The 11,502-nt window shown below is 36.2% G+C and overlaps 1 protein-coding gene across 1 annotated transcript; it reads right to left on the bottom strand.

The window, feature by feature from the left end:
- Positions 1 to 7,049: 7,049 nt before the first annotated feature.
- Positions 7,050 to 11,265, bottom strand: fgf1 (fibroblast growth factor 1). Its single transcript, XM_005805444.2, has 3 exons — positions 10,745 to 11,265; positions 7,479 to 7,582; positions 7,050 to 7,255 (listed from the first exon to the last, which is right to left on the bottom strand). The coding sequence occupies exons 1-3, from the start codon at positions 10,965 to 10,967 to the stop codon at positions 7,079 to 7,081; spliced, it is 504 nt and encodes a 167-aa protein (XP_005805501.1). The 5' UTR covers positions 10,968 to 11,265; the 3' UTR covers positions 7,050 to 7,078.
- Positions 11,266 to 11,502: the final 237 nt, after the last annotated feature.

The following is an 11,502-nucleotide window of genomic DNA, read 5'->3' as shown; positions in this document are numbered from 1 at the left end:
TGGACACACATGTTAGTCTATGTGCATGGCTGGTAAACACAGACCCTAAAAGACTTCAGTTCAGTTTATTCACTTAGTATAAAACCAATCTCAACGCACTTTACAACAGAAGTTATTTCAAGACAATATTTTAAGCTGTAATTTCAGTGAAAAGTGATTGACTCACGTGTGCTGAATACATAGAATAATCACATTTAAAAAAAGATTTAACACATTTTTCATCTTCATCAATTTGTGATGCTGTAACATAAAATCGAACTGAAATAGATTGACGTTTCTGGTTCTAATGTCAGTGTGTTTAACTACAGTAAGCCATGCCACTGATTATTCTTAATATTAGAAATATTATGAGATAATAGAAGATATTTCCATTACTAATTACAAATATACTCTACCACAATGAAAAAACATTTGTTTTTCAAGTATATAAAATATACTATTTGAATTAGAACAAAAAATATCTTCTATGTAGTTTATGTGTATAAGTTTATGTATATAAACTGCTGATTTCCAATGATTGGTACAAAACTTTAGTATTCAGTATACCAGATTTAAACCTAAAGATTTTTTTCCAGGTCAGCATCAATACAATGCCTATAAGTCAAAAGAAGCATTGAAGTTTAACATGTACAACTTTAAGCCTGACAAAACAGTAAATCTGCCTCCTACTGTTGATCTTCAAGAACATCTTACTTTTATTTTTGCTGAAGCCCAGCAAGCCTGCTTTGGTCATACTGCCAGTTCTCTAGTGTATATTCTGAAGATTCAAATAGTTATCAAATAGCATTTGCTCTGACTTATACGAGATTTCTACATCATTGGTAATTCCCTAAATCTATCCATCACGCATAAATTATCTATTCAGTTGTTGTAGGGAAAACCACAAACATCTGTGTGATTCTCTTGGCTTTTAAACTGCTTTCTTTATCTCTCCTCATGTCCTTTTCACACTTGTTTTTATGTTTCTCCCTGCTTCTCTTTACTCTCTTGCCGTCTCAGATAACGACGGCAGATGGGGATACCATTGTCAGCATTTCCAGTTGGATCAGCTGACGGATATGCATCTCCTATTTCTGTTCCTGTGTGTTCGTGTGTGAGCGGGGCAGAGCTTGTGTGGAGGAGAAAGGTGACGGGAATAGCATGCACACAGCGACACTGACAAAGCATATCTGTTTTCATTATCAGTTCAAGAAAGCAGGATGAAGGTGAGACAGTAGAACGGAGTGTTTCTCCAAAATGAACTGAAAAAAAGGCAATCACAACTTCTTATGCAGGTCATTTTTAAAGTTGAAAATAGAAACATAACAAAAATACATATTAAAGCAAATATAGTGAAAGTAAAGCTTGAGGCTAAACTGGAAAGTGGAAGACAGACAGGAAGGGAGAGAATCAAGATGAAACTGAGGACAAAGAGACGAGTAACAGATGAGAGAAGATGTCTCAGTTCCTGTATGTGTGTGTGTGTGTGTGTACTTGTTTAGCTATTCTTCTTAGGACCATTTCTGGCATATTTACTCACATTTTGAAGACCAATGGGCTTTATAGGCCTATTGTTTGGGATTATGGTTAGTTTTAGGACCAAGGCACAATTTGAGTTCAGGGTTATATATGCACTGGTAATCATTAGGTTTCGGTTAAGTGTCCAGGTTAGGCTCTGGAAATTAATGAAAAATGAATGGAAGTCAATGCAAAGTCCCTGTAAAGACAGAAAGGCATACTGTGTTGGGATGTGTGTGTGTGGGTGTGTACTTGTTTAACTGGTCTTCTTGGGACCATTTCTGGCATTTTTACTGACCTTCTGAAGACCGATGGACCTTATGGCTCCACGATTTAGGTTTAGGATATAGAAATGACTGAAAGGGAGTCAATGCAAAGTCCTTCTGAAGATAGAAAGACACATACTATGTGTGTGCACCCATAGGGGTGCGTGCGTCTGTGTGTGTGTGCTGGAAGGGTTTGTGTTGCAGAGATCTTGGCCGCTGTCAGGCTTGGGGACTCCCAGAGGAAGCCAGTCCTTGTTCAGTTTACAGTGAATGATTCCCTTCCTGCCCTGCACAGCCCAACAGGCCAATGGCCAGCCAGATTGTGTGTGTGTGTAGGGGTGTGTGTGTGTATGTGTCTGTATTTGTCTGGGTTTGTGTGGCCAGCTGGAAAGCGGGTGGGGTCCTGTAAATTAGAGTTCAGACAGGTCGCTTTCTTGTTTTAGCCTCCTAAACATCTATGTAACACTTCTGTTTGAAAATGCAGGAGTGGGGGTAGCAAGATATGGAGATTTAATGCTAAACTGAATATTTTATCTTAGAAATTTTTCTGAAATGATCATATAACAATAATTTATCATTTTACATTTGCCTGTGATCTCAAGAATTCTCAATTTTACGTTTTTACCGTACTGGGATTTTAAATATAAACATACAAATAAAGTAATTATGATTGATCAAAATCAAAAATGAAATGTAAAAAATTAAGTCAGTGTGATCTATTTTATTATTTAGGCCAGTGATTTACAGAAGATTATGAGATGGGATGTGATCCACCTCTATGATATTCCTGTGTGAAACAAATGCTGGAAATGGAAAATGTAGGAGTACCTTTGTCAGAGTATCGCTGTAATATAGAATTACCATGATGGTTTTTTTTGTTTTTTTTTACTTTTTATGCAAACTTACTCTGCTTGGAAAACCTTTATATGTTCCATTCTCATGACGTTACTCACAGGAAAATAATTTGTGATGCACTGTATCTTTTTCCCATGGAAACAGTTGTATAAATAATCTGTAAGTAACCCACCATTATACATAAAATAACGGCAGCCTGAATCGCCATAAAACTTTAGCGGTTGAAGTATTTTAAGGCAGCAAAAGTCCACTTTGAACCTAGCTCTTCCAATGTTATCCAGTAGTTTTATGTACAATATTTTTGCTCTCAGGAGTAGCTGTTAGATTATTGGGCTGGTTGTTAAAATAGAAGAGAAATCATCTTTATTGTGATTTCCTCAGTGGGAAGATTCAACAGTTCCAGCAACAAAGTGACAAGCAAGTCAAAGCATTTAGATTTATACATAAGTAAAAATCTAAAAACAGAACTAAGAATAAAATACTGTACTGTTTCTAGTATTACCTTTTAGATCAGCTATTATAACCAGGAGCAGATATGGATTTGGTGTCCTTGTTCTGCTTCATCACTCAGCTATATGTTTCATTTAATTTTCTGGCTGATAGTAGCCCAGGTGAAGCAAGTTTATTTGTATACTAATAGCAACAAGGGAATTCAAAGTACGGTAGTTTACATGATGAAAACATATTTAAAAAAAATGCATAGAACATTACATAGCAGAAACTTAATAAAGTAAAGAACCTCTGGGATGCAGTCTAAAATTAATGATGTTTCAGTTAATATTAATCGAGAGCAACGCTACACAAATAAAGGAAATAAAGGTTGTAATATGAAGGAAATCCTAAATATCCCATCAGTAGTCCTGATTCCCTCTACTCAGTACTGACCATAAACAAACTCAGCAGTTGGTACAGCATGCTCAGTGTTGACTTTACTTAACTTTACTCATCTGAACACATCAGTCATTGTGTTCAGACTGCTTAGTCTTTGTGTCATCTGACTATAATACTTCCTTCCGGTTTAAAAATAGCTCCCAGAGGAAACCATATGACTTTACTAAATCGCCCCTTTGTTAGTTCTTGACTAAGCTCCTTGAGCTTTCCTGTTGTGCTTTGTATTTGTAAGCCCAATGAGCGCTGTCAAACAAACCCTTTTCTCAATTGGCACAATGAAATTACCAGCTTGTTTTGAAGTCAGTTATTACTCTTAAATTGAAGTTTAGAAGCTTTCGTATTGTCAGAATTTTTATGCCTTATTGAACTAATAAAAACAGAGGGATTTTATAATTTTGACCAAGTGTTGTGCTCAGAATAAATTTAAGGACTAAATGTAAAACTACAATGTCAAACTGTTGTATTTGGATAGGTAATCCTACTGGTATGTGTCTGAGATCTCAGTTTGATTCCCACAATAATTTGAAACTTGTCGGAAGATCAGCTGCAGCCATCCCAAACATTTTAAACCATGTTCCAGAGAACGTTTCCTCCCGGAAATTTTTCCTGGCAGGGTGGCCTCTAAAGCAGTCTCTTCAGGCCATGTTCTGTTTCAGTCGTTACACATTAAGAATGGATTAGATGAAGAATGCCTCCGCTTCCAAAAAAGTTGTGGTGAAAACATTTGATCGGGGTGAATGGAGGTCGTTTTGTTCACTTTGCTGTCATGGTTTCATGCTGAACATTTCAGCAGGCACGCAGTGGGAGTGAACTCAAATCAGAGCATGTAGAAATTGGACTGTTTTTTGTTGCCATTAAATTTACAGCTAGCATAAAAAAAAACTTGACAGCAGCTAATTTTTACAAGTATTATTCATTTGTTATATTTTTTGTTTGTTATTTTCCATCAAATTCATATGTATAAACAATCATTTCTAAATTCAGTACAGTAACTTATAACTCCCTTCATCCGGAACTAACGTCTTTAGAAACAATATCAATTCTGCCATCTTGTGGCCAAACAAATCTTTGTTCAATTACTACCAACACAGGAATAGTTTTCTTTAATAAGTTGCTAAAAAATTATATTACTTTGCGAGATGAGATTTAAAAAAAAGCTTGCAAAGATAAAGGTTGAAAAAAATACATAATTTAAGGACATAAAAATGTTGTGCCAAACTGGATATAAAATTATATTTAGCCAAAAACAAATATATATAGATATTGAAAGAGTAAAACCTTATTGGATTATAGCCAAACCTCCTAAAAACAGCAACCAAGTCCCTAGCAAACATTTGAATCTGTTTTGTCTGTAGTACCACGGTTGTACATTGAACATGGAGTGTTTTCTTGATTAAAAACAATCTTATTAAGCATATCACAGAAACACAGAATAGAACAGAGTGACTGCTTTGGTTGCAAAGATCTTCTATGCGAGAATATTGGGTGAACCCTATTGAAATGAACACATGAGGAAGTCAAATTCCTCACCCACTGAAAACATTCTGGTGGAAACACTTTTGCCCCAAGATTATGACACAAGTTGACATTTAGATTTAAGGGAAGGAAAAATTTAAAGCTGAGGGAAGTCAAACACTAAGACAACCCTGATTTTGCTTGTGAGCATACATTTTCTCATGTTAAAAATGCTTTCTTTTTCCAGCAGTTTCTTCTTTTTATATGTGTATAACCATCTACTAATCCAGTCAGGTTGTAATACAACATCTACTCTCCTCCATGTTTAAAGACAGTAAACAGATAACGCTAACTTTTTATCTGCATCCAATTAAGGAGAGTGTTGACAACAGCAGCTACCCTTCCATCCACCACAGGATTAAAATTAGTTCGAAGTTGCTTGTTAAGTACTACAACAGCTACTTATTGTTGACTTATAGAGTTTGAATTGTTTAACGAACTGTGTCTTCGGATTTATGTTTTGTTCTTATAGTACAGTTATATGGAAAAAAAAGTGAGACTAACAACCACAGAGTTCCCTATCTACAGGCTATTATGATGACAGTTACTGGAAGTAGCATCCTGATGCATACCTGGGAAGATCAGATTATCACTGGTCTGAACTTGATCATAATAATTGATTAGAATTCTGTCAGAATTTTAGTGCTTCCGATTTTGGCTTGCCTTGTGACTTTTCCTCCTTCATGGATAAATTATCACATATATGTGATAGGCATCGTGTTATACACTAAGTTTGGTGTTCAAAGCATAACATCACTTTTGGCTGCCTTGTACTCACGTTTTTTTCATATTTTATTTTTGAATATAGTTCTTAATTTCAGTCCCTGGAAATGAATATGACTGCAGTATGCTACAAACCTGAAACCAGCAAAAAGAAAAAAGAAAAGGTGCAAAAATGATGATCTATGCCCTTTAAACACTACATAACACAAGATGGTTAGGAAAAACATGTTTTTAGCTAAGAACCACATGACACAAGATAGTTGATTCATTTTTCTTTTTAACTGTGTTTAATGTTGAACAACAAAACTTCAAGAAGTGCAGCAGATATTTTGCTGCCAGAGTGAGAAACAGTTTTAAAGAGCTATAATCACCTTTCAAAAGAATCATCAAAACAACCCAGGTGTTATTCATGTTCACAGTTCTGCCTGAGAGGTAACTTGACTGGAATTACAAGCCATTTCATCCAGATCATACTTTTACAATTAAAAAAAAAAATCAAATTTACTTTCCCATCACATTATATATTGAAAATATTTGTTACAATGTTGAGTAAAACAACATTTGATTACTGGTAAAACCACATATAAATGCACTAATCATCAAGCCAGCACAAAGTTACAACATATTGTGAAATGCAAACAGGTTTTCAGAGAAACGTCTTCTGACCAGATTCAAATAGCTTACATTCAGTACAGCGACATATATGGTTTGTTGTTGCCACGTGTGGCTCTGTAGCAAAAAGTGGTTCCAGGAATAGAGATAATTCATTAAAAAATGAGAACCCCAACTTCATCCCAATTTAGACTAACTACAAAACAATCATCCCCTGAACTGCAGGTCTTAAAACCATGTTGCTCAGTGTTGAGTTTATACTGTTTGTTTCAGACACGATCAACTTTAAAGATATTTTGTGAACAAGCTGTACATTTCTTTCTCTTAGCACCAAACTATGGCTCACAGTGAATGCTCATTTTGCAGCAGCGACATGCACTGGAGCCTATTAGTGAGAAAGGAGGCTTTGTACTAGAGAGTATTCTTTTTGTTAGCTTATAAGTATGCATGTAAGCTAATTCTTTTCTGTGTGCTCCAGTGGCCAAGCAATGACATTTTGTTGCCAACACTGTTGTGTTTTTGTGCAACGACAATAAAATAAGTCCAAGTCTAATAAATATATTTTCAATCAGCTGTAGTGGGCAAAAAAACTTTAAGGTTATTACCTCATGAACTCTTTCAAAGTCACCTTTACAGTGCTTTGTCCAGCGTAACATTCATGAAAATTACTTGAGCTAAAATCCTTTCTGCGGTTTTCCAGGGTTTTTATTCATTTAAGCTTAGGCTGGTCTCGGCAGGAATAAAATGTTCTTCATGCCCTGGTGGGTTTCTGTTCCCTTCATAGGTGTGCCATTCGCCTTCATACCAACATACCAGGAGTATTCCTCGTGGCGAAGTGTGGTGTAGCCGTTTGGTTCAATATGTTCCAAGAAGTTACAGTCATCAGTCGGGCTATCCTGAGAAAAAAAGAATGTGCAAATAGCAGCAGACTATTTGATTCAAGGGTTCTAAGTAAATTCATCTCAATGATTGTACGGATTAATAAAATAATTCAATTTATTTTCTAATGTATATTAGATAAAAATCATTTACATTTTAAATACAGTTTTAAAAACGTGTAGACAATTACTTAGTTTAAACGGATTCTGACAAGTATACACTAGAAAATCCAAAACTCACTTTTCCGAAGAGGTCTCCTTTCTGGTTCATAGCCAGGTACTTCAATGACTGCACCCCCTGGATGACAATAAGTCCTACACCCACCGACTTCAGCTTCATGATTACTGTAACACAATCAACATCACATTTCTGTGTGACTTTTTGTTTCCTTTCCAAGGCTAAATTTGAGAACATACCTACATAATGTAACAAATGTCTTCCAAAAACGCTGCTTTTGCCCTGGTAGAATGTTCCCCCATACAAATGTGTTCAAGGGTAAGGAGTTGGGATAAAAATCCCAAATTACTAAGCAGCTTTTAACAGAAATGTATTCTAAAAATCTTGCACAAGAGATTAAGTTCCCCAATGGCCACACATACTACAGATTACTTCCCTGGAATATAAATGTTATGTTCCATAGTTTATAAGTCATTTTTCACAACTTTAATAGAACTTGAAACAGTTACTGTCATGGAAAACGTGTTACTTCCTTGGAGCTTACATGCTAGTTTCACAAAACATTCGACATGCTTTTATATAGTTTCCAAGTTATGTTCCTCAAACTTAAAGGTTAGTTTTACAGGTTCCTTTCTTGGAAGTTACAGGTGGATTTTATTGAACATTAACGCTACTTTACTGAAACATTCATGGTACTTATATAATACTTTTAGGGAATACACTACTTCTCTGAAAAGTATAATTTACTTGTAGAGTCTTTCTGATAGTGAAATGTTACTTTGTCATAATTTACAATTTCTTAAGATTAGATTACCATCACAACACTTAAAGGCTATTTTATTTAAATGTCAATGTCAAATTTATTTATATAGCACTTTAAAAACAGGCATAAAACTGCACCAAAGTGCTGTACAAGAATGACAATAACACAAATAAATAAAAACAGAGTATCAAAGCACTAGTTCAATTTAATGCCAAGGAATAAAAATGAGTTTTAAGAAGCGATTTTACTTTATAAAACTTACAGGCTGTTCTCTGGAACTTACAGGTTGCTTTTTAAAACCTATTGGTAGCTGAATTTGTAAATTATTTTAGTGTAATTGATAGGTTACTTTCCCAAAATGGGCTGAATGTTTGTCATAAGTTACAGGTTGCTTTTCACATCTTTCAGATAACTTTAACATTACTTTCACCAAACTTGCTACAGCAAAGTAGCTACAGCTTACAAAGTTATACAAAGTGCATAAAATGATGCACTTTGCTGGAGCCTTCAAGTTACAGCAAAGTGTAATGATGGAGTAATGATTTATCCTTCTAGAAGTTACAGGTTACTCGCCTCAAGTTTACATATTACTGCAAAAGCCTTCCAAGCTTCTGTCACAAACCTACAGTCTACCCTCAAGTTACTTTCTGGACCTTACTGGGTTACTATTAGAAAATATGCAGTCTATTTTCTTGAACATACACACTACTTCCATTGGCAACTTTCCTGATACAGATAACTTTCACAAAACTTGTTGGCTTCTTTTACAAGACTTAGAGGCAACTTTTCTGAACAGATGGATTACTTAATGAGATTTTCAGAATTCTTTTAATAAATTTCCGGGTAATTTTATTTGAATTTAGAATTTATTTTCTAAGAATATTAAGGCTACTTTCAGGAACTTGCAGGCGGCTAGCCAAATCTTTCAGAGACATAAGCTGTGTCCGAATTCGAGGTCTGCATCCTTCCAAGGATGGAAGGATGCATCCTTCCACGTCCTTCCAAGGCCGTGAATAAACGAAGACCGGAAGAGAAAAGCTTTTTTTTAATTTATTTATTTATTTATTTTTATTAAACAAACAGTATACAAAGACTCGTTGGGGTATACGAACACCGGAAGAGAAAAGCTGTGAATTTGGGCAGGACTAGCCTTCACCAACTGTCCCCCACCCAACACCCCACCGCACCTCAGCGTAACTTATGTTGCCTAGCAACCGTGACAGGATGAAGCAGAGAAGGGCGAAGACAAAAAAACAACGGAGCTGAAGTTTGTTTTTTAGTCATGTATTACTCTTGATTTCTGTATTATTCTTCACCTTTTATAGTAAATGCTGTTCCATAGTAAAAAAAAAAAAATCTGTTAGTTTGATTCTAAAATGTTCAAACATGTAGTGCACATTTCTACCATGAATAAATATAAGCAAATTATTCATTTTCAAATATAATACTTTCCAAATCTCGGATAAGTCATTACAGTTAAATAAAACTAGTATGCTTGAAGGCTTAGCTTTAATCAATCAAACCGATTTGCTCAAGAATAAATTAAATACACTTTAGTAAACCAAACATTTTACAACTAGATATTACCTGTCTGAATAATATCGGTGTTTAACTTCCACTCATTAGGGAAAGCTAGTGGGAGTATTTATAACAATGGGAGTCAGGCGTTCTCCTCCGGTATACCGAACCTGGCCGGCCAGGGCGCCGGAGGTTAACGCAGACATGTCCGAAAATGTCAGAGCAGGTTATGTTTTGGTGAACCGAGCAGATGTTTGAGACTTACACACTTACATTCTCGCCTAAAAACGTTGTACAAAATCACGTTGTCACTTAAAGTGTAATATAACAAAAAATTATTTGCCGGGACCCGCAATGAATTATGGGATATGGTGGGCCGTGAAGGATACACCGGACCCGTCCTTCAATGTGAGGCCGCACGTGAAGGAATTCGGACAGGCAGAGTAACGTAATGACGTAATCGGCCTACAAACCCTGCTCTTACTTGACATTGTTTAAAATGTCTTTGTTATGACAACTTGACATTAACCAAGACAAAAACGGTTTTGTCGTGACAACATTAATCAAGACAAAAAATGTCGCTATTATGACAACTTGACGTTAATTAAGAAAAAAAAAACGTTTTTGTTATGACAACTTGACATTATCCAGTAAATCATAATCTATCATAAAAATGCAAATGATCAAACTTTAAGAAAAATATGTAGCTCTGTGTTAATATTAAATTACTTGATCGTCACTTGTTAGTCTTAACTTTCTTCTTAACTTTCTTCATCCAATTGATCCTGTTATGTCATGTTCATTACAGTGCCATGTCAGTCTTATGCACACCCCTTCAATTAAAGTGTTCTTTCTTTCTTCAAGCTTACTTACTTTTGATTTGTCCACCAACGCTTCCACTTTACAAACAGTATCATTCAGAAAATATAAAGATTTAAAACAAGGCCATAAATGTTTGTCGTGTTTAACGTTCTGAACATAAATGATAACTAACTCTGAAACGCAGTTTTAATAACAAAGAATAAGTTGATAAATGCATTTTCCTCACCATAGGGGTCATCTTCTTCCCTCACACCAGACACTGTTCCATCTTCTGCAATCTTCAGGTGATATCCTCCAGTCTGACAGTAGAGCTTGACTCTCGAGCGTCTCTCCGGAAGGAAGCTAAGATCCTGGCTCTGTTGTAAAGACGGAGGTTGAGCAATATGCTCCCCACCACTCTGCTCGGGACGTGGAGGAGCGCTCCGGAAACAAGAAGAGAGGCCCCCCATGTCTGCTGTGTGAGTGCTGGAAATGCTCTCCTTTCTCTCCTGCCGAAAATCAGAACCTCCTCTTCTCTTTTTCTCCCCTACTTTTGTTGTGGTAAGTATAAGGATCCAAACTAGATTCGGGCGAGGCTAAGCAGGTTCTCAGACCAAACATCAGTTTGAGAATAATTTCCAAATGCCAAACAAAACCAAACAAGAATAAACACTTGTTGCTATGGCGAAGAGTGGCGGTTTCTGATATGGGCGACGTAGACACCCCCTGACTCCCCCACAACCGGAGGATCTGAATGTCAACAAACTAATAAATAATGCAAAGCATCATCACCCCTCCAACGGTCTTCAGTTAGTCCGAGCGGTCGGGAAAAACGAGGGGAGGAGGTCTCTGTACGTGAATGAAAGTTGTACGAACTACGGACTGATAAATAGCTACAGCTCTGAGGCGATACAACTTATGACAGTGAAATGTCGGCCATACTATCTGCCACGGGAGTTTACTGCGGTGTTCGTCATCATTGTTTACATCCCGCCGGGTGCTAAT

Source organism: Xiphophorus maculatus, chromosome 11 (genome assembly GCF_002775205.1).
Source record: "Xiphophorus maculatus strain JP 163 A chromosome 11, X_maculatus-5.0-male, whole genome shotgun sequence".
NCBI classification, from domain to species: Eukaryota; Metazoa; Chordata; class Actinopteri; order Cyprinodontiformes; family Poeciliidae; genus Xiphophorus; species Xiphophorus maculatus.
This window is presented reverse-complemented; position numbering and strand designations above follow the sequence as displayed.